This window comes from Strix uralensis, chromosome 1 (genome assembly GCF_047716275.1).
Source record: "Strix uralensis isolate ZFMK-TIS-50842 chromosome 1, bStrUra1, whole genome shotgun sequence".
Classification (NCBI taxonomy): Eukaryota; Metazoa; Chordata; class Aves; order Strigiformes; family Strigidae; genus Strix; species Strix uralensis.
The window spans coordinates 23,834,001-23,858,218 of NC_133972.1; the positions used below are offsets into that span (position 1 = coordinate 23,834,001).

Consider the following 24,218-nt stretch of genomic DNA (forward strand, 5'->3'; position numbering starts at 1 on the left):
CCCTTTGGAAATGAAGTTGCCTAGTCATAGAACAGACTAATGTAATAGTTCAAATGATTGGCTATTATTTCAGTAGCAACTCATGTTTATTTATTTTAGTGTTAATACTCAGCAACTTCTAATGAAGAAGCATTGTTGTCTAAATCAATAGAGGTAGCCCTTTGTAGGTAGATGTCCACCTTTCATCCCCATCTTTCTTTATAAGAAATGCTTTAAAGAATACAGTAGTTTCAGCTATTTCATGCCAAGAATACAGTAGTTTCAGCTATTTCATGCCAAGAATACAGTCCTATGCAATATTGCTGACATCACCTCAGTGTGGATTTATAAGGGCCAGGGTTACATGCCTAAGAATAAGCAAGCCTCTACCCTCATCATCACTCTCAAATTCCATCACAGTAAATCTTTATTCTTCTTTGTAGAGTAGAATTTTTAGCATTTTTTGTTTGTGGAGAAAAATTTAGAAACATAACCTTTGTCTTTTGGGGTTTAATCCAAACTCAAGATTTTTTGGACTGAACAGATTTTTTTTTTTTTTTTCATACAGTGTATTTGTTATTCTGTTTTCTGTATCTTACCACAGCTAAGACAATGTATTTAAGAAATTAAGAAATAATATCATTTGGATCAAATGTCCTTACATTACAGGTGCAAATGAACATGAGTGCTCCAGACTGAGCTGGTGTTACTCTGGAAGTCAGATAGCTACGCTGTGCTGACCCAGTGTGTGCAATATTCAGGACTGTGAATGAACAGGTTCCAGAATTAAATCAGTCCAGTAAGAGGAGGTTGTTGCTGACTGAGCTGGAAAGTGCTGTGTATGCACTGCTGTCTACCACATGTACCAGAAAACCCTGCTGCAGAGCTGCTAGTCACTACCATAATTATCACAGAGGCAGATGATGTCACTGCTAGAGGGCAAATGAAGAGCTTGATGTCATCAATGTTAGTGTTATTTATGTCAAAACATCAGTGCTTTAAAAATCTGTTCTTATGGAAGGAGCAAACCCGAACATTCACTTTTGTTTGGAAACACTAGGCATACTGAAAGCTCCATTATTTTTCACTCAAATACAATTGCAAATGTTCAATTTTTTCTTTAATGTACTTTTTTGCAGTGCTACAAGTTACTCAGAGGCAAGATATTTTCTAATCACAAACAGTCTGCAGCTTATAGTAAGCAAATTGTAAATATAGCTGAAAAATTTAAAAAGCCACAAGTTTGACACTTAAAACCATTTACTCCACTGGAGGAATTATACTTGATTTAATCACAGCAAGACAAAGCGTCTTTACTATAAGTGAGATTCAGGGTTTACGTTACTAATGTGTTACATCTTTATTGTACCTTCATTAGTTCTGAAGTTACATCATCTAAACCTATCCATTACATTCTGTGTAACTTGTATTCACTGGAACCTTTCTAAAAGCACGTGGACATTTTCAAGTATGACTATCTGTTAACAAAAGGTTGTCCCTACAATAAAATTACTCCATGACAGCCCCTGCCGCAGCTAGAATTGCCTCATCTCCTGAAATTCTCTGTAACAGCTTAGGCTTGAGTACCATAAACCACAAAAGATGTCTCAGACACTTCACATTTTCCTTTCTGTCTGGCTGTACTTCTTTTTGTAAGAAGCAATCTTGGAAAAAACATGCCCATTCTACTTCTTGTAGAGTGCAACCGACTGACTTTCTAATCTCTCAAAAGCAGTTCTTACTGCACATTATCAGTCAACAATACATCTTCACTTGCCAAGCATCTGACTGCCTCTAATAAAAGACATACCCAATCTATCCTTAAGTGAGTACCAGCAGCACTGTGTCCATGGTAATACAGAGCTCAGCATCAGGTAATCACTGAGTGTGTATATATATCTATATCTATATCTATTCAGGAGCCAGGATCAGCTTTGCACTTTGTCTTGAGCTTGTCCCCACTGTGAGCACACTGCTAATAGTAACCAAGCCAGCTCAGGCTTGTTTCCTAGAGCTGCTGTAACACTTTTGACTGCAACATAAACATTCCTATAAGTTTTTGCACCGAGGATCAGAACTACTAGTTACAATCTGAAGCTTGTACATCCAAAACATCTGGTTTAAGGATAGCCTTTTTGACAGCTTTGTCCCAAATTTTTATACAATAAAATATCCTTACCATGTAAAAATAAAATCCATCCCTTGAATATCCTATTTCCTAAAACAGATAAAATGGAAATGTCAGGGATTTTTTACTGAGTGGAAAATACTGCTTCAAAAGGTGGACACCTCAATAGCTGAAGTTACTACAAGAAAATGCAACGATGTTTGGAAAGTGCAAGTGTACAACCCTTTGCTATGCTGTTTGATTTATGCTATTTAATATCAATACATCTAACTACACCACATTTTAAATGTGTCCATAGCTGTAATATTGAGAACTGATCTCTAGATCAGTGGTAGCTGACTCAAGCTCCTGGGCTCCAAGTTGCAACCCACAGATGTGAGTCAAAGTCAGTTCAGAAGCAGTGTATTAAACACTGATGTGATGCTACACCTGAGCTAAGCAGCTCCATCTCTCAGCTTTCTCTAGACTTCTGCACTTCAACAGGACTCATTAGCTTGAGCACATGATTGTTCAACATATCTGTTGGGCTGAACATGCTGTTGGCACCTGTCTGTCTAGTTGTCTCGATTTTTAAGAAGGCTTCTCCATGTTAATGTAATTCACAGTATCCTCTGCAGGACTACAGGATAAAAAATCTTGATTCAGCCCTTGAAACATACGATGATAAGAAGTATTTTATACAGTAATGTTAGTGCCTGTGACACTAGTTTATGATACTAGAGAGCAATTATGGAAACATTCCTTGCCCTTAGGAGCTTACAATCTAAACAAAATATATTGCACAGAAGAGATCAACATACAAAAATCAAGATAATTTTCTTACTGTCAGTGCTTGTTTTACTAACATAACAAATTTTTAACAGGGCAAGGAGTTAAGGGAGTTATTGTAAATTAAAAAGAAAGGTGATCACAGAGTGATATCACAGAGTGATAGCCTGAGGAATCATTGTAAGAGTGGCTCAAAGAACTAAGATTATAGAAGAGACGAAAAGCAGGAAAGGGAACAGATGCATTATAGAAAAGATGCAGAGGAAAGGATCGTTCATGACTGGGAGTTCAGAAAAATATGAAAGCAGCATAGCAACAGAAAATAGATTTTAAGGTATTTACTCATCTATATTACTGAAGTTGGGGGCACTGACCAAGATCGTGTTGCACTAAGCTTCTGGCTTGAAGCCTGGATATGTGATAGAGCTTCCCTGAGTTTTACTAATTTCAGTGAGAGCTATAGTAGTGTAACTCCTTTGAAAAGCAGGCTGCAGACTTTTATTAGCTGAAGGCCAAGGTCAAAACTCATGCATAGATTTGCATGAGTAAATGCAGAAACATATGCCCAAGTGCGGGTATGAATCTTTTTCACATAGTAATTGCAGCTTCTGTTCACTGAAAACATTTTTCTGTGCATCAACAAAATAGCCATTTATAAGAAGTAAGGAAAATATTACAGAATGCGATTTTCAAGAAAGACTCATTGAGCAGCAGAGGGCTAAATGGTAATAGGCAATAGAAAAAAAAGCATAGGCAATAGCATCCTTTCCATCCCATCACCCCACTGGTTGATTTAAGAGTGGTTAATAGTAGTAAAAAAACTTAAATATATAAATTGGAGTAATTCCATCTTCCTGCAAAAGTAAATTCTTAACAATAACCTATTTCAACAGTATTTCCCACTGCAGATGTTTAGTCTTTTAGGAGCTAGGCCACAGATACCTCAGCTCTTCAAATTTAATGAATATGCTTTGGAGATTAATTTGGCCAGAGCAAACTGATGGATATAAGCAACTTAAAGGATTGCTTGATGTCTAGCTTCTCTCCCTTCAATTTCTTTACCTCCCCTTTAAATGTCTTGGTAATTGTTTCTGCGCCTGCAGCGTCCATAATGATAAAGGAGGTAGAGTAGTACAAGGTCAAAAATGAATAACAAGCCCACAGCAATGTCAAATCCGATAAAAATATCTGTGAAGGAAAAACAATAAAGGAAAATGGAGTTAATGAAAGACACACATGTATATCATTTTACATACAGAGATAACAGTCTAATTACAAATATGCACAGTGGAAATATAGTTACATTTTGTTCACAGTTCTGACAAGATGACATGGCCAGTGTTTACCGACACATGCAATGTAAGTACAACAACATATACTTCAATCCTGGAAATGCATAGATAGCTTTCTGTGCATGGGTAAATCTTACTCCTAGGTTTTCACAGGGCAAGAGGGACCATGTGTGGTTAATTAAAATGAGGAATTACATCAGGGATCAGCAGAACATCGAATATATGCAGGAAGGGGGAAATACCAGGACTATTGGAAAGTAGCATGTATTGTCTTCCCCTTCATTTCCCTCTTGGAAATAATATTTAGGCAGGAAGAGGTTATCAGCTGTCAGTTGTTGGTAGTCTGAGGCAAATAGCTGCTATATCTGCATGGATCATCTGCACTCTGTCTGTACAGTGGAGGTTAAGGTATCCTCAATACATAGCACGTGTGCCAGAAGTACAGATGCATCAATCTTACTGTGCATGTGGAAGCTGGTTTTGCTTTGCGTCTACAGAAGGTCTGATGTGTGCAGCATACACACGACTCCTTGCATAGCACCTACACCCATACTTCTGTTGGACATTTTCAACAAGTGGAGCTGTAGTTTTGGTCATGGTCTTTAGGTAGATCTTTATGTGAGTATGCTAATAATAGCACTGCCTTCACCTTGGTGGGCATGTCTACTCTTCACGTTTTCAGAGAAATTTAATTTCTGTCAGCTTTCCCTGTCCGTAGTAAAGCTGGTCCACACTTGTTAAAAGGAGATCTATCAATTATGTGAAAGATACGAAGTTTGGAGCCATTGATAAAATTTCTCCATGTCTGATGTAGAAAATACAGAGCTGTTACACTACCTTTCGTTTTGTCTTTCCTCCCACATTCTTTTGACCAGTTTTCTGTAATTGTAGGAGAAACTAATTCAGCAAACTTCTCAAGGGGACAAGCAGAGGTGCATCCTGGCAGAGTGAGTAGGTAAGGATCCTTTGAAGAGTCGTTCCGATAATGCATTTCAATGCTATATCGCCTGATTAACAATATTGAAAAGATTTTTTTTAAAAGGTTCTTAAATAGAAGTTTTCCTATTTAGAGACAGTGTTGGAAAACAGCTTTAACATCCTACTCTAGAACCTGTTCTTCAAGAATGGAGGCTTTGTGAAAGATATCTGCAAAGCCTCCTTTGCCAAAGTTGGTTACATTACTGCACAGATCACCAGTCAGCTCAGAAGGTCCTTCTGAAGACTCCTTGAATGGCAACAGCACCAGGCTCTTCTAAGCCAGCTGGTTTACCTTGGGATTTATGAGATGTCTTGGAAATGTTGCTATCATTTGAAAAATCAGGAAAATTTATTTTACTATTTACTTCCAGTTGGTAGGGCCTGTTTTCTTTCTATCTTTCAAAGCACACAGATACACGCATGCAGCAAATGTAATTTTTTCCTGGTTTTAATATAAATTTGTGCCTGGGGACTGCTCAGTGAAGTATCAGTTTAAAATGAGTTTGTATCTCCTCACAATATTTGAGTGGAAAATAATTTTGGTGAAGGGGGAACCAAAGTCCAAACTCTCTTTGTTCTTTCATAGATAAGAAAATACTTGCCCACTGCTTTCTTGGTAGAGTTCAAAAAACTGGCAAGCAGCATATGGTGGCAGTTTTCCATTGAAAATATTGAGAGCAATCTGGAGGGCCCCAATTGTGGTGTCATGCTATTGGAAAAAAGAAAAAATCCATCCTTGAAAGTCAGTTAAGTCAACTACCATTTATCCAGAGTAATGAGACAAGAGCAGAGAGGGAGTAGAAATCAAGATAAATGAAAACCTGTGTAAATTTGACCATAAAAACTTATTCAGCATATTCACCATTGGGAAAAACATGTTAACATGTTTTACATACAGGCAACAGGGGGCATTTCCAAAGAGTTACTGCAGTATGTGTCTTACATCATCTGGCAGTATTTTAGAGACATAGTTACTGGGAGAAAGCAAGATGTGGTCTGAGAAATAAATCTAATTTTTCGGTGCATTTTGCTATTCCTTCCTTTAGGATTTTTTTTGGTTCCAAGGTCAGATTAAGGCAGTATAGTTTTATGTCCTGTGGCATTTCAAGTGAAGATACAAAGTACTTCTTTCATGTAGTATACCAGACAAACAGTTGTGTAAAAGACTATTCTCCTCACCTTCACATATACTCCAGAACTTTTTAAATTGTTATTCCTTCTGTCTGGACTTACACAATAAAATCTCAGTTTGGCTTCTATTTTGATGGAATCAGTTACCCACCCACCTGCAGTCTCTTCCTCTCCCCATTATCCCTCTGCTTGCAGGGTATCCCAGGAGGAGGAGCTGAAGGAAGGAAGTCCAAATACCTTGATGGCTAAATTTTGCAAGCATCTTCATATACATATTTGCTAGGCTTATTTATATTATAGTATAACAGTTACATTTTAATTATTATTCAGGATCTGGAACTTTTTAGAGTGATCAGTTTTCAAAATAAGAGTATACTTGGCCCCAAGGCATTAAAGCAGCAGTGGAAATTCTGGATGCACTTTCTCCTATTCAAAAAGAACATAGTAGGGCTAGAAAACACATAGAAAAAGCAGGAAGAAAGATTTAAGGTATTGAGCAGTTTCTATATGAGGAAAGATTAAATAGGGTAGGACTCTGTCTTGGAAAAGGAAAGATGGAAGAGGTGTGACAGAAAATAGTAAATTCATGAGTGACCCAGAAAAAGTGGATAAAGAATGACTATTCCCTGTTTCTCACAATAGAAATGCTAGGAAGGAGCTAAATCAGTACTAAGTTTCAAAAAAAATAAGGAAGTACTTTGTTTTTTTTAACACACAAGTCATTGCCACAGGATGTTGCAGAGGCCAAAAGTACAAATGCATTAAAAAAGTTATTAGATAAAATGATGTAAGAAAGTCTGTCAAGAGCTATTAAGCACACAGACGCAGATTCTATCTCAGGAAGTCCCTAAGTCACATATTTCTGGAAGGTTGTGTCAGCGGAAGCATCACTCTGTGCTGGCATTATTCTCACATTCTTCCCTGCCATTGGCCACTGTTAGAGACAGGATAATGAATGAGCTAAGTGGATCTTGGTCTGACCCAAATGGCCCTCTTCATCCTCTAAAATAAATAAATAAAAATAATCCACAGCTGTATCATCCCTTCTTAAGCAGAGGAAGGATTTGGAGGCGTAGCTGAAGTTCTGCTATGTGCCAGCATCTTCTGGGTTAGGAGCACTTAAGGAAAGATGCAACTTATAGAAACTGCACCATTAAGTTGCAGAAAAAAGATTATAAAATACATAGTTTTCTTTACTGAGTACAGTTTGACTGAAACTGAGGTGAGATCCATGCTCCTGCTGTGTTTTTGTACTGACTGGTGTTCAGCTTGTTAGCTGAATTGAACTGTATTGTATTATTCTTTCCTTTAACTTACAGGGAGACTGATTATTCTCTTTAAGGTTCTTTTACTGGTAAAATCATAGGAAGATTTATGAAAGATGAAAATACTCACGGCAGAGTAGACCTCCATTTTTCTTTGTTTTGAAGAATTTGCAGCTTGCTTAATACTATTTAAAATAATATTCACAAGGACACCTTAAAAAGATGGGAAGAAGGAAGGGGAAAATGAAGAAAAAATATTTGCATAGAAACAAAAAAGGCAAAAGATTTTGAGTATCAAATAGAAGACAACTAATCAGGCCCCATACTAATTTTTTAGCTTACTGCAAGTCCATAACTAGAGAGAAGATATTACAGAAGTGAAACATATCATTCATGTTCCAGGTCAAGTGAAGTGGCAGAAATCATCTAGAACTATCCTGAGAACTGGGGCTAATGACACTTTCGGTTTGGTTATGCTGAGACCTCGTCTCCCAACATTTTTTGCCTGTTTGCAGTGTTGCAATAATGACAGCTGTGTTAGCCTCCTCCTCTCTAGATGCTGAAGAAATATTTTTAACTGGTTACTTCCAACAAGTCACACAGTATCAATTCTTAATTTTTCCAAAGCTCTTTTATACTCCTTCTCCAGACCAGAGATATTCTAAAGCCAATGTGATAAAGGCAGCAGAAATTCCCCATAGCGCAATTTATACCATTCTAGGGAAAGAGGGCATGACTGGTCTGCCTGTGAACACTAGGAAAAAAGTCTTGACCACATGATATGGCCAGCTACCAGGTAGTGGGCTTTAATGCAGGGCTGAGCCTTTAATTACTATATGGCTTGATCCAGTGAGGTACATGCCTAGACAATGAGGCTGCTGGTAATTCTGTACCTAGGTCTAGACTGCAGGGTAGGTACATTATAAAGCCTAGCCCCAAATGGTCCAGCCTGCAGATACTCAATCTCACTTGAATGTTTTGTGTTTCCTTGTTTGGGTTTGGGTTTCCTGCTCATGGACATGATAAATGCCTGGGTTCTGTCCTAAAGTACTGTTATATATGCATAGCCTGTGCACCTCAGTTTTGGATCTAAGCAGTAGCCTGAGTTCTTGCAGTACAGGAATATCCTGAATCTCTCCTCTTCTAATCTGATTGGAATGATTTGGAGCATCTTTATATCAGTCTTTCAGAGGTCTACCAATGTGTTGCCAAGGTTTTGGAACAATATATAACCAGTATATCAAAGGTAAAAACAAAGATCAGGAAACAATTAGAATAAATGTTGGAGAAACAGAACTAACTAACCTAATGCCAGACAGGTAATGATCATGCCCATGAAGACTTGCTTTTTTCCCCTTGGATTTCTATAATCTTTCTTAAAATCCTAATCTCTTAAAAAACTATAACTAAAGACATTCATGTTTACAGCTTGTTTCAGTATCTCATCCATGCAAATGACAATGTTCAGCACATATTTTCATGCTTAATATGTCATCCCATGTCCATAGCTACAAATCAAGGTTCTGTATCAGTATTTTTGCATAAGTAAGGTGACAGGATGTTACATGTTATCATAAGCATTGTCTCCTCTTTTCTGAGAGCTATGTATTTTTTTATTACCTCCTTGTAGTCGTGATTTCTCTTCTGTTTTATAAAGCCCAAATAGCGATAATAAGGACAATTCTGCCAGTTTTTCCATTTTGTCAATTACATCTTTGGTGGCCCATACAGGAAGAGTATAATTGTGAATATCCTAGTGATAAAGGAAAAGAAAATAATGTATTTTTCTTCTACTGTTTTCCATCATCCTGTTGCCCAGCCTCACACTACTACATCTGGACTCCCTGAGGCTGTCCTGCAATTCTTTGCCCCCTGTGGTTTAACTCATCAACATGCCCTGAAATACCCTTTGTGGGAATGGGGATCAACCTGAAATGGGTGAATGGGAAGAGGGGAAACACCTGTGTGAAGGGCATCTCTTGTAGGTATAATGTGTCTTGCTGTAGTGATATATGTTTTCAGTTTGGTAGTGTGAAAGATTGCAGAGATATGTCTTATCCTCTTCCCTTCAGGGTCTTCAGGGTATAAACTAGCTCCAACTTTTCACATCTTTTCCATACAGTTGTCCAGACACCAGTTTCATCACTGCAGACAAGTGTCACTCTCCAGTCCTGTAAGAGTGACAGTGTCTTATAGCATCTAAGTGCCTCAGTGTGTGGAGGGTATGTTCAACAACCTTCATGTACTGCTGATAATGATGAAGGCCAAATGGAATCATCCCATGCTTAGGGCCAGTCTGATTTTATTCACTGGGACCAATCATCATCTCCTAATTGTCTAACTGATAGATCATAATCTTGCCTCTCATTTTCACCATCTAAATATTTTGATGTTTACCTGTTGATAGGTTAAAGCAAATAATTTCATTTTCCCGTTAAAAATCATAAATATATCCTAGGCAGCATACTCAAATAATTCTATAGCAGCCTTTTGGGAAGGAAATCTAGGGAATAAAGGGAATGGATTTTGGTACCAGTGCTTCAGGATAAAAGATCAAATGGAAACAACCATTTCCCAAGCTGTAAACCATGTTTTTGGGTTATCTTTTACCAGTGCACTAAATTAGAATTTAGATTCAAATTAAAAAAAAAAAAAAAAAAAGGCAAATCCAGGACAGAAGGTAATTCATTCCTATGCCTTCCATATTACTATGGTTTAATTAAAACCTCACTTAGGAGTTATTTTCTTCTCCAACCTCTATTGCCTTATTATTACCTCACAGTGCAGAGTATCATATGTATTCCAGAGCTGGAAGTTGTCCAATATTTTAAGATTATTTAGTTCAAGTCCTGTGTTAACTGCCATTGTTTGTAAAAAATCCTGGGGGGAAAAAAGTGAAGAGTATACCACAACTACTCAATACATATGGAACATATATGCATACAGATTCATTATCACCCAACCTGGAAACAGAGTAGTGTTTAATTTTAATTGTAGCAGAAGATTTGATTGCAGATTTCATTTTGTAACCATTTCAAGATACTGATCGCTATTTCAGACACTGCTTTTTCTCAGCCCTGCTATGGATAAGTCTGGTGCTCTCTGCTGCACTCTTCTCTCCCTCTTCTGACTGCTCCAGCAGGCTACCTCAGTCACCTCAAGCCTTCAGATATAAGGAAGAGGAAGGTGCTAAGGGAAAAGGAATATGAGAAAAAAAGCGAGGAAAAAACAGAAACTTTAAGAGAAGTGAGGCAAATATTCAGGATGAAGCAAAAAGAAATTGAAAAGAAAACTAGGTTTTCCTTCTGCCATTGAAGAGGAGCTGAATATCTAAGTAATAGTTCCACAACAATTCCCATAGGGATTCTTGCTATGTGCTACCACAGGCGAATGAAGTGACTCCTTAATTGCCGTATTACTTGTTTCGTACTAGTAGCTAAGAGAGAGGATAGCTATGAAGTCATAGTTCACCTCCCTGGGAGATGAGTGAGGCTGACCAGAGTAGCTGAACTAGCAGAAAATTAGAAATAAAGCAAAAAAAGAAAATGTTGGATTTAGTCCAAGCACTAAGCCTGAAGTGACTTTGAGAGAAAATGTACAGGTGCAGTCAGGGTATGAGGAACACGAGACTCCTGCTTTTTTTTGTGCAGTAGTGCTGTTGCAAAGTGCATGGTAGCAAACAAGAGAGCAGCAATAACTACTACCTGGAGCAATTATTATCCACAAGAACATGGTTGCTTGAGGCAAGTATACCATCCATGCACCTACATCCTGCTGCAGCACCGGAATGGAAAATCTGAATCCCTGATGGTGAAGATTTGTGTCATGACCAAAACAGAAGCATGTCTTCTGATGGATCCAAAATGCATTTCAGAGAAATTTACATAAATCAGACTGTTTGCATGGTTGGGCTTGCTTTAGTTCTCTGTTATAGTGTCAGCTTCGGAAAATCACAGCAGGAAAGCATAAACCTTCCCAAGTTTTGGATTTATCAGTTTTTTTAGAATTGATTTTGTGCAACCCTATAAAGCTGGAAATTGCTACATCCAGAAATTTATTCCCCCTCAGATTGTGGAACTTTAATTATATGCAGCTCTAAATAGTCTCATATTGGCCTAAATTTCTGATTTTAAGAGACTCCTCAGGATGATTTTTTTTTGCATTTATTTATTTTTGCATTTTAGCAAAAGAAAACAATGCAATTCCATAACTTCTCCGTCTTAGTTACTTTCCTTCTCAGATTTTGTTTGCTTTTTATTTTGTCTTACCATGTATGGTTGTATTCTATTTTGAAATTCACTAGATGTTTGTGTTTCATTCTGAAGTTCATCGAAATGAGGACAGTCACGCAGAGGAAAATTCAACCTCTGAAACAAGAAAAGTAGAACTTAGAATAGTTCTAGAATTAATTAATACACTTCTAGTTTTTCGAATGCTGATCTAATATTTGTTAGATACATGGTCATGCTACAGCTACTTCATAATGGTTTGTTTGGGTACCTTGTTCATTAATGTAGTGAACATAAGCAATAGACTGTGGTAACTTGACTTTTCAGTGGCTGCTTGTGTCTATGATAGCTTGATTTCCCTCAGTTTAACTGATTTTGGCAAAAAGCAATTATGCATGTCTGTCAGGGAATTGCTTTGAGAAACAGATCAGGATCCATGATCAGAAATTTAAAAAGCTATGATTTCCCTCTTAATTTCTGAATCCCCCCAGATGCAGCTTGACTCCACCTGATACTGGAATCTGAATTGCTTCTGCACCTACACATCCTGCTCTCATCTCTTTGGAGGTAAGCAGTGTATTATGGTAAGTATTTTAAATACTACTTAATGGACAGGACTCGAAACAAGAGTGACAAATAAATTGTGCTCCTGAAATATCAAAAAGCTATGAGCCTAATAGCTCTGTTCTTGTTTAGGGATATGGTTCACTTTTAATAACTCCAAGTGTATTTTGAAGTCACCAGATAGTACATATTCGATCTGAACCATGTGTGAATACATATGTGTCCACCAAACTCTGTGCTCTGGCAAACGTACTTTATGCCAACTGCAGATGGACAGATGATACCTGGTCCAGCACAGAGTGTCAGTAAAAAGTTATGATAAGCAAAATAAGCTTGTGCTGGTCCAGCACTTCATGTCACACCACAAGAGCTTTTCTGACCCAGCAACCAATATTATCCTATAACCATACAAATCATGTCAAGGAACTGACTTAATATACAGTGGAGATATTAACTTTATTATCTATGGATTATGTATGTGCAAGAAGGTCTACTCTGTCTTGGGGTGAACATTAGCAGACTGTACTTCCAGTGCATCTCTTTTGTCTTTGATTTATCAACATGAAGCTTGCAGCAGCTACCAACTGACACTAGCACACTTTCATTTGGACAGTTTTCCAAGGGTGCATTTTTTCTGTAACAGCAGCACACTGGAGAGTGAAGACTCAAAGCTGCAATATGAAAGTAGGGAATGTTGTTTAATTACACAATAACAAATGTTTCTCTTGCTGTATGGCTTAATCATCCCCCTCTAGGTGTTCTTAATTAAGCCACTCCCTTTGGCCTCATTAAGCAGTTGCCTGTTGGGTCTTGATAGATTTCAGTGGCTGAAAAATAAACTGTGATTAGGGTTTTCTACAGGACTCAATTTCCCACATTGTGTTGCTTGGTGCTTGAAAATACCCTCAAACATCTGCTTGGCTTAAGGGAACAATTTTTTTCCAGACAGTTTTCATATTTAACAGGAATTTTGAGTTTTCGCAGAGGTGTGTTTCAGTGAAACATCAATACCCACTCCTGAAGCAGCTGCAGAAGTGATGAGGTAATAGGGATTCCCACAAATGAGCTTGCCTTCTCTAAACAGGTCATTGCACTACACTGTGATTCCCCTAAGGGCTTTGAGGTTTTATTTGGCCAAAGCTCTAACTAATTTGATGCTTTTTCCATCTTCTGGTGAAAGAGTTTCCCCTGGTGTCCCACATTTAAATAACAGTGACAGCCTTCTTTTCTGTTGAGGGAGAGTTAAGTTTCAAGCTGAATCACATTGTGTCTAACCCAGTTTGTGGAAACCGTTTGTCTCTGTACCGGCTTTCAAGTATGGCCTCCAAGAATGGAGGAATGCCAATGGGAAGTAGGTGTGGCCACCCACTAATGACAAAGCCCATCCTCTGATGTTGGTGAGTGGACAGGCAGTTATTTAATAGGGTTTTTTATACATTTCCTTAAAGTCAACTCCTGTTCTCAAAGGCAGAAGAAAATTAGCCTTTCTGTCATTACACTCAGTAACTTTTTGCCCTTGTTCAACACACTGTTCCTTACACAGACCTTGTCACAGGATCCAGTGAAATTAAAATCTAAATCTGACTCAGGCAGAGAGAGCTACATATGGTAAAACTTCTACAAGACCTATTATTCAGGTAGGTGTGCTCTTATTATGAACCACAAGGCAAGTGCTAGGGTTTCATTAAATGTTTGTATAGCGCTGAGCATGAAAGGGCCCTTGTCTGTAATTAGGGTGCCTAAGTGCTACCAGAACAGGAAAGTAATAATTGAGAGGTCATTACAGTGGCTACAGTGGTGAAAATTCTATTCCTTGAATAAGCTATGGAACAAACTTGCCAAGGAGGGGAGGTCTGTCTAGCTGATTGATGCTTAGAAAAGCACTTGTTGTCTATAAAGGTTTAGGGCAACTTCCCTATAATACTGCCCAAAAGTGTCCTTGCCAGGAGAAATGTTAGAGCTGTACCTTGAAGAAAATGGTAATGTGGGTGACAATTCAGGTATTCTGCAACTATAGAAAGATTTTTCATGCAGCAATTACAGTTGACCTATGACATATTTGTCAGCCAGTAGCTGCAGTTGATGTTTTCTATTAGATTAAACTCAAAAAGAATAGAAAATATTTTTAGTTTTTTCCCCCCTTTTTTCTCTTTTTTGCTTCTGGGAAAGTCGAAGGCATTATAGGAAGTGTCCAGCCAGTACTCACCCGCTCTGTTGATTTTTGAAAAATATGAACTGGAATGGGTTGCCAGAGAAGCTCAGGGTTCCAGATTTGACTGCTAGTTGGTGGAAAGAGGCCAGAAAGGTATGACTGGGCACTCATAATGGTGCGATCGTAATCTGTACTTTGAATGTAAAACTGAAGATAGAATGGCAAAGAGTTAAAAATAAAATGGAAACAATAAAAATAATAAGGAATTTTTACCCAATTCATCAATCCTGGCTTCTTGTTTTCAGTTTTATGATTTTGCATAAAGTCAAAACAGTGAAACCATAACTCAGCTTTCTAGGGCCCTACTACATTTACATAAATGGAATTACCAAAGCATCATTCAGTTTGGAATCTAACCCTCAGACTGAACTAAGAAGAATGAGAAAGCATGCTTTAAAAGAAAGAAGATCTCTGTCTTCTGAGATTCAGAGGAATGTTGACACGTGTAGCTGTGGCATGTAGGGACATGGTTAGTGGTGGACTTGGCAGTGTTAGGTTTACAGTTGGACTTGATCTTAAAGGTCTTTTCCCACCTAAATGATTCTACGATCCATCTGCAATACCTCAGGAATGAAGGCACTTAGAACCATAAACATCTCTTGGAAGCATGGCAAAGCTACAGACTTCCATGTCTTCCCATCAATGCATCCCTCACGTATAGACCAAAATGGTAGTGGTATCTTCCCCACAATGGATCTGTACCATGTGACAAGCACATCCAAACAACCGTTAGATCACTCTTTTACAGGATGAAGTATGTGAGCATGGCCCATCACATGGCTGGATATGCATTCACCTTTCAACAGGGCAGAACAATATTGGGTCACTATGTATAAATTCCCAATTCATTTGGTGGTGTGGAGCTGTTCAGTCCTGGAAAACCAGGCAGTGGAAGACCCAAACTGAATGTAGGAGCTGAAAGTTAGACTCTAGTCTGCGTTTTTACCTTGACATAAAAGCCTGACTTTCAGAAATGTTCTTCTATTACCTTAATTTTTCCATTAATGAAATGAATATGATGATGTGCTTTTATCTAGCTCAAGTCCGTAGTTCTGTTATGCCAGAGGAATGTCCTCCAGACAGTTCTGTTATATACCTCTTGCCGGTTGTATGTGCTGTTCAAAAAGTTGGAATATCTTTTCCTCATGTACTGTCCAAGTTCAAATAGCTGCTTCATTCCAGTCTGCAAGGCAAGCATACAGATTAATATTAGATTAAGGTGTTTGGAGAATCTTAATGTAGAAGTTTCTTTTCTTTTTTTGTCTTCAGTATTCAGTTTTTAAGTGATCATTAACCATTTGTATAATGTAGTGCATAGGTTGTAGGTGATCTAGAATTTTTAACAGAAATACTCGTTTATATCTATGAAAAAATGATACATTCTGAAATGTTAAGGCTCCAATATCTGCTACAGGAAAGGCAATGCACCTGATTCTATATAAATACTGTTTCCACAGTGCTGTAGCTCCGTAGATGCTCCTGGAGTTATTAATGAATAACATCGTTCTTTAGAATGCATGTCAATTAGTGTGGTGGTGTGCTTCCCTACCCCCTACCCCCCACCCCCAACCTTCCTGCTCAAGTGAAAACCACCAGTGGTGATCCTAATGGATGTGTCTCATCGTGATGGCTGCATCGGGCTCAAAGTGGATTTGGGAAAGACAGATAACAACACAATAGCCAAAGGCTAATTTGAACAATGCACCCACCTAATCACAGTGCTGGTCAATGTCTGTCACATCTGGAAGAAACACCTGTAGTTGGTATGTAAATATAAGCCAATTATCTTATTCCATAAATAGTGGACAGCCCAGGGCCTGTTGAGCTCTCCTGCATGGCCATGGACTGCACACCAGGATCTCCCTTTGAGTAGGGACGTCTCTCAAGGCTACTCCTTGAGGCTGAGAGAATCCTTATCACATCAGATACTCAGTAAGTGAATTGGGAATAAGTGTGCTGAAACTTCGAAATCTTAGCTAAGTGATACAAAGGGTTAATTGTGCACATATAATCCTCTAGACATTACCTATTGACCAAGTCTGGGACTAGGGGGGATCCAGCCTCACCTAGACTCCTCTCTGAGAAGGAGTTTAGAAAGCAAGGGGGTTCTCACTGAACCTCGTGATTCAATGGGAGGGTCTCCCTGACAGTTTTGTCTGACCTTGTCCTCTATGCAGTAAATGATCAGGTGTACTTTGCCATCGAATCTTGTTGAACCAGTGTTGCATTTACTATGAAACCTTGTTAAATCACTGTTTTATATCAATAAACACATTACTACTTCTCTCTTATGAGTGAAGTGTATCACTCCGTCCGCGACAGTTAGTGACAGCTGAGAAAGGATGATTGATAACCTAGTATTTATTATTGTCATTGCTCTGTTTGATCAACCTGATAAATTTGTGGCTTGCATTTCATGCCTTAAGTAACGTCCTTCCACCTTTACCTTGGTGCACCTGCAGTTGTCTTAGACTGTACAGTCCTTTCTGTTATTCATTTCTAAAGCTGTGGGCTGAACTTTTTAACCTTCAGCTGTCAAACAAGTACATTCTTACTACTGTTGCTGAAAAGATAATAAAATGGCAAAAAGCTCCCCAAAAAAATCTGTGCCAAAGCAGGCACTTTTTTTCTTCTTACAACATAAGCTATGTACCTGGGGAGAGTAATGTGTTGCCTGAGTGTCTGAATTTTACACATCTTTGAAGCCACACTTCACACACTAAATGCTGAACTGTCTCTGATTCATGCTTGTACATGAAGTATTATTAGAAAATACATTGGCCTCTCTTTGCTCCAGAATTTCAAAAACAGTTAAAGAGCTAAGGCTTGATGTCAAAATGCCAGAGCAAGAAGTAGGTTCAGGGCATCCTAGTGAAACTCTGGGCTGAAAGCAACCTTATTAGGAGACACGGTGTCCTCAGAGAAAACCTTGTCCTGCAAGACTTCCTTTGTTTTGTAAGTAGGAAGTTGCCAGTCAAGTGTTGAGATGTGGACTCATCACTTGACCTGGTGGGCAGGTGTCATTCTTTTACCCTGTCACAGGGCCCAGTGCTTAATGGTCATTAGAATTTCATCAATGTTTAGAGTATAGACAGTGTTTAAACTTGCCACTTGTTTGAATGCAGACACACTATCAGGAAGCTGTTGCTTTTAGGAAGGTAGTTATAAAGCTACAATGGACAAGATTTCAATTTAACTGTAGCTGGATGAATAATGTTGCAAAAATATTTATGAATTACAGGATATTGCTAATACCAACTACCAGTACTTGGGATTTGCTAATGTTTCTGAGACACACATAAAAAAATCTGCCTACTTCCTATTTTAGTAGCATATATAAGAGCTTCTAAGAAAGTCAACATACCTTGGTAAGTTGTCCAAATCCCTGGGGCCATTCACTTTCTTTGTGTAGATCAGTTGGAAAGTTTACAATTGGTGTTCGGTCACCATGTCGGAAAACCTAACAATATTACCAATAGAAAAAAAGACTTAATTACTGTTAACATTCCTTTCTTACCTAGCTAGAAGTCAAGCATACAGTATACTTCCAGTGCCACTTTTCAAATTAAAATATGGGAGAGTATGCAGAAACCTAGTCAAGTAGGATTGGAGTGCATTCTTTACACACAAGTATAGGTATAATTATTTAGGAATTTAATGGGCACGAGCCTGATGATTCTTCCTCCTAGAACATAAAATTAATCGGCCAAGATGTTAATGCTGAGATGACGTCCATACCTAGGCACCTGGACAAGAAATCTGACTAAATTTGGACGCTCAGAGCCTCTGAATATTAAACTGATTACTGATGTGGTTTTATTACTTTGACATAGACATTTGAAACTTTCGGTAACTGCTCTTTTCATAGTAGTATCTTTAAAAGTAACTCCATGTACACACGGATCTTATGTTTGATTTCTCAATCATCCTAAAATATAAAGATGAAATAGTATAAACATTTACACTGTCTGTTTACTTAATATTTATTAATACTTTAGCATACATGTATGAAAATACTTTTGAAATTCTGTAGGACTTTTTTTCTGTTAAATTCAGTGAGAGCAAAGAGGCTGTTCACTTTATTATCCTGGACACTTCAGCATGGTGAATATTAGTACGATACATTCAATCATATGATTTTTACATCAGAAACCTTAAATGAGCCTTTTCATATTTTTACTCCAGCATATGAAGAAAGTGCCAACCCTAGATTAAATAGTTCTGAAAAACTCTGAATTACCCTCCCTAAGTATGTCATGTGTGGTCTTAGAAAAAAAAGTTACACATGAAAGGAAATGCTGGAATACAAATTCACAGGGCTCCAGATAATCTTCTAGGATGCTGATCCAAACTGTTGCAAAAGTTACCTTTTTGTACCAATGTTCACATATCCAACCTCATTCCTGACTGCAGAATAGAATGACAATGTGGAAGCATGGTATATTTGTTCATAAAATGACGTTTATTCCATAATACTTTGCTAGTATATAGCTTGATTATAATTAATACTCTCCATTGCCTCATTAAACCACATCATTCTTGCCCAAACTTTAGAGAGGTTTGTACACGCTAGTTAGTTTGCCACTCCTACTGGGAGGTGTTTTGTGTTTATATTTTTCAAAATAAACACAAGCAGTGTGGCTTAATGTTTTAATTACAACACACACCCTTTTCATCAGCCTTCTGTACTAATGTGCACAAACCTGTGCTAGAGCAGGTACTTCAGAGATGGAAAATACTATCCTTTAAAGGCAAATATAATTGTATTTCTCCCTCTGTTCATTTTCTACAATAGACAGCAAGGTTTGCTAGAGTAGATGTTACCATTAGAACCATGTAGAAAACTGCTTATTATTTTTTTGCTTTGCTGGTTGAATTTCACTGAAGATATGGCCAACCTGAAACGAATATTTTTCAGCAAATCAAGGAGGTTTTTTCACCATGATCAACATGTTGATCAACATGAAATTGCACAGTTTCAAGAAAAAAACACCTTTTTTTCTGAGTTCAAGTACAGAAAAATAGTCCAGAAAATCTTTCTTAATTATTTTATTTTTGCTTCTCTATGCAATTTTTAATTCTGTACATGTCTTTTCTTACTAATCTGGAATCTTATTTGGTTCTTTATAATAATTTCTCAGTCCACCTCTAGTGAACGGGAGAACAGGGAAAGAGTTACATTGTCTGGTGATTGATTCAGTTGCATGCAAGAAAAATGAGTGAGGAGGACTTCTGTGTCACTGCTTATTTCCTTGGTGTTTTGACATGCTGACTTACATAGGTGTCAGGTAGGATTCATTAGCTTTTCTGGACAAGCTGATGCCTCTGTAAAGAATGAAGGTTAAATTCCCAATTACAATGTAGCTGCATACTTTCTTGTTATATTATCCAGCTTCACAGAAAAGCATTTTTATGAGTAACTGACAGTTGCTCAAACTGACTTACATGATTAAATGACTATTTTTTTAGGCAACATGTAGTAATGGATCAACACTTGAGTAATAAATATGCACTTTTTATTAGTGAAAAATTACTGAAAATGTGTTAAATTTTAAATACTGGTTTATGATGCTTTATACTTAATGTGCAACATAACCCTCAGTGTGTATTTCACTGTCGCAACAGTCAACCCCTAAAAACTTTCAATAAGCCAGAACAGAGTCGTATTTTACCTGAACGGAGGTGAGAAGGCAAGGAGATCAAGATCAAAAGATACTCAATATGAAAAGATATGTGAGAGCAGATGTGAACAAAAATACTTTCTCTCTTTGTAACCTTAATAAATGGAAGCGGTGGAGGGTGTTCTCTTCTAAAAAGCAGCACAGCTTCTTTAAGTCCACACAAAATAGAAAAAAGTTCAGTTCCTCATTTGTATTTCTGCATCTTCATTGCACAGTGACATATAAATATGATAGTAACACTAAGTTGGAAGTAGCAGGAAAGAAACAAATACTTCTAAGAGCAGAACCCTGTTTTTAGGAATTGAAGGACTAAGCTTGTCAGCCAACTGATTTTTGTTTGTGCTCAAACCTCCTTCTTGCTTGCTACTTCTGAAAATGACTTTGCTTCAGTTGCAGTTGGAAATGAAATAAGGCCCTTACCAACAACCACTTAACCTAAAAGGCTAACTCGTTCAGTCATAGCTACATTTTAGGAGACTTTTTTTTTTAATTTAAAACTTTCAGAAGAGCTTGTGTATTTGAAAATTTATCTTTTTCATTAGAACACCTGATATTGTTAGGGAAAGAAAATGTATCCCTACAAATCTTGCCTTGCTCATCAATATGTATTTCTCAACACACATCATTTGGATTTTGTTAAAAAGGAATTGATCCTTCAAATTAATTTAAAAATATGTGTGCTGCAGCATTTATTCCTCCTGGCCTACAGATTGCCTTCTTGACCTTTCAGAAGATATAGAACATGGCAGGATGAGCGAAAAGGAACAGAAGGCATCATAAAAGGTGAAAAACCACTAGAAATCAAGAATGAAAGGAGGGCAAGGAGGATGTACACAAAAAGAGCAAAGCTCACCTGTTTGGTATATTCATTTCAGCACTTCTATCTGAAGTGCTTCACCTCAGTCAGTTCTCAAAAGCAGTAGATGGATAGTTACGAAGTACCCCCTCCTTCAACTCTAATACAACTTTGAAACAGATTTGATGTCTGGGTTCTCCCATTCACTCTTTGTAACTTTGTGAGGGTGATCACTTCAGATCAAAATGGCCACATGACTCAGACTTTGGTCAACATTTGCTTCCATTGCTGTCAGGTGAAAAATCATATTGCAGAAAAACTGGTGCGGATGAGAGGCTGAACTCAGAGTATGGCATGTGTAGTATATATAACATCTTCATTCAGAAATGCCATGGATTATAGTGAACTATCTGCCTCTGAGTTACAGTGAGACTCTTACAGACATTTTTATTGACAGACTCAACTTCAAACAAAAAGATTTATTATTCTGAAGCCAGCAATAGGAATGAAGAAACAAGAGAGAAATGAAACCAGTCATGCTGCTGCCGAATTCATAGATGCAGAAATACTGAGCATGTTTAGTCAAGGTTTTGAATGGCTTGGCTTGATTAGACAAGTAGATAACATGTTCAGTCAACACTTCCTATCCTGAGTTACAAGAAGAAAGACATGATGAAATCACAGTACCTCTGAAACCACACCACTTTGTATATATGACAGGTAAAATGAGTGCTTGTGTGGAGGCAGAAGTTACAGGTCAGAACTTCCTTATACAGAGGCAATAAATCAATATTTCACTTTTACTTGGGGACCTGATGGTCTTAGATATTTCCTATTCTCTTATGTCTAATTTAAATCCAGTGCACAAGAATTATGGTGAAGGCTTATGTTTATACTTAAGAAAGAAAATTAAAATAGCATTTTGACAAATTTTCTTGAATTAGAACTTTTCAGCCAAAAGGACTTGTGGCCAGTAATCAAAACACACAGAATCAGCACAAAGATGGAAATCGTGAGGACAGATCAAGACACTGCCCCAGAGCATAGCACAATTCTGTAAGTGAGCAAAAGGGAACATTTGTCATTTTTTTCCCCCTGTAGATGCATTTTATATTGTGTAATTCTGCTAAGAAAATTTTAAAAAGTCATTATGACATTTTCACAATGCAGTAATACTTTCAGGTGTAATAGCAACTTACAGAGTACAGCTGGAAAATGGCTATTGAATTATCTCAGAAAGATACCTTTTAGACTTACATTGACTGTAGCCATACCCTCATTATATCCCATTATATCAGTGTAATGTTCTGGGGCCAATTTTGATCCTATTTATTTATGCTGACTATTCTGTTCCCATGAAAATTCAATCAGGCAGATTGGTCAGTCTGAGGAAAAGTATCAGGGATAAAAGGAAGTCTGTTTAAATTAAATTTATCTATTATTTTAACATTAACTGTGATAAGATACCCTATAAATAAAGTGCTCTCTTTTTTTGGTTTGTTTTTTTTTTTTTTTTTAGTAGGTGTGGAAGGTGGCTGCATCGTTGTGGTAAGTAGCTAATTTTGGATAGGAAGCCTCTGTCTCCATAATGGTGAGCATTTCCTGTAACTCTTCCTGCAAAACCATTGCTTGTTAGAACAAAATAACAGCTGCAATTCAATAAAAGTCTCCTTCCCTTCAAAAAACGTCTCCTTCCCTTCAAAGAGGTAATTCTCCAAGGTTTGGTGACTGCCTGATTTCATCAGTGTGTCCAGTTCTCCCTGTTATCATTGAAACAACATTTAAGTATATTGCAATACACAGAACGTTACTGGAATTAGCATTGAGTCCCTGCTGTGTGTAGTGTCTGATAGAGCAATAAGCCTCAGCAGGCGTAGGAACTGGTTTTTCCAGTGCATGCTGGCCTCTCTCCAAGTGGCACATCTACAGTGCAGCCAATAGACAACTAAGTATGAAATACTTTTATCTAGAGCTAGATGATATGTTTTGGGCACAGTACTTCCGTCTGTTACCTATATGTGCACATAATGTCTCAAACAGAGAAGGGTGGAAGAAGAAGATCTTAAAATTCCTATATATAAATGTGAATTCCAATCCCTACATCTTTGCATTGAAAATATCCCTTTAGACTAACTATTCTTTATCATATACCTCTTATTAAAAAAAAGAAATTAGAATGAAAAGGACTACAATACAACCTTCATGATCCAAACTCTTTCACTGAATTAAACTTTTACCTGAGGTACTGGGGGAAGTGACATTGAAGTAGTGCCTAGTTACTTTAAAATAAGAGATGGCCCATCAAAAAAGGATTACAGTCTGTTTTCAACCTGACTGCAGTTAATGCAACATATATCTCAAATCTCTATATAAAAATGCCCTTTTCTGTTTCTCAGTATACTGCTGTACCAATTTAGTTATTCTGAAATGAAAAATACTTTTGTTTTCATGGTAACTTCTGCAACATAATCTTCGGCTTCCAAGCACAAAGAAGGTAGGCCATAATCGCCAGCTCTCAGACTGTGCATCAGTGTCAACTAAATTAAGAAAGAACAGGTAGACTTCGACCTCAGATCTCTTAACTCCTGTGCGCTATGCGTCTACCACAAAGCTAAGTTGTTCAGTTATCTTGAAATAATAACTAGGGGTCGGGAAATGAAAATTCTTGTAACTAGAGGCATTTTTATCTTCTTTAAGTAAAGTCTTTAAACTCAGTAAGCAAAAGGTCAGCAGTAGCTGTTTCTAAGTCTAAAAAGAGGCAAAGCAGCTGCACACCTTGTTTGATTTGACAGCCATATCAAATTCCCTGTTTTCCCCGCAGCAAAATAGAAGACAAATCTACTTACTACAACTACAAACTTCAGTTCTCTTTCAGCAGTAGTCTGTTGAAGCAGAATGAGGATAATATGAAAAGAAAAGCACAGGATCCTAGATGGGTTGGGAAGCTGTATCACTGCCATCCTGGCAGAAGATGAAAAAAGACTTCGTAGCTCCAGCAGCTGCTCAGGCTGAACAGCCCAGACGTCAGGCTGTACTTTCAAAAGGGGTGGAACTGCTGCTGGTGAATTTCAAATCCAAGAGGAATGTTGTGTGACTACGCAACAAATTGCATCGCTCTTTGTTTTCAAATTACTGTTTACATTCTATTTAATCAAATCATAATTCAGTTCCCTTTTCTCTGTGATATTTTTTGGA

The 24,218-nt window shown here is 37.7% G+C and overlaps 1 protein-coding gene across 1 annotated transcript; it reads right to left on the reverse strand.

Annotated features, from left to right (window-relative positions):
* Nucleotides 1–3,863: 3,863 nt before the first annotated feature.
* Nucleotides 3,864–23,983, reverse strand: LOC141953230 (prostatic acid phosphatase-like). The gene is made up of 11 exons (XM_074891709.1): nucleotides 23,870–23,983; nucleotides 17,911–18,006; nucleotides 15,643–15,729; nucleotides 14,541–14,693; nucleotides 11,810–11,908; nucleotides 10,317–10,421; nucleotides 9,162–9,294; nucleotides 7,672–7,754; nucleotides 5,748–5,854; nucleotides 5,005–5,174; nucleotides 3,864–4,063 (listed from the first exon to the last, which is right to left on the reverse strand). The coding sequence occupies exons 1-11, from the start codon at nucleotides 23,981–23,983 to the stop codon at nucleotides 3,945–3,947; spliced, it is 1,266 nt and encodes a 421-aa protein (XP_074747810.1). The 3' UTR covers nucleotides 3,864–3,944.
* Nucleotides 23,984–24,218: the final 235 nt, after the last annotated feature.

Excerpts from the sequence above, each read along its gene's own strand:
- LOC141953230 (XM_074891709.1), bottom strand. The coding sequence starts at position 23,983 with ATGGCAGTGATACAGCTTCCCAACCCATCTAGGATCCTGTGCTTTTCT. Across the intron at positions 18,007-23,869 it reads AACTGAAGTTTGTAGTTGTA|GTTTTCCGACATGGTGACCG; the intron begins GTAAGTAGATTT and ends TAATATTGTTAG. Across the intron at positions 5,855-7,671 it reads AAATGGAGGTCTACTCTGCC|CATGACACCACAATTGGGGC; the intron begins GTGAGTATTTTC and ends TTTTTCCAATAG.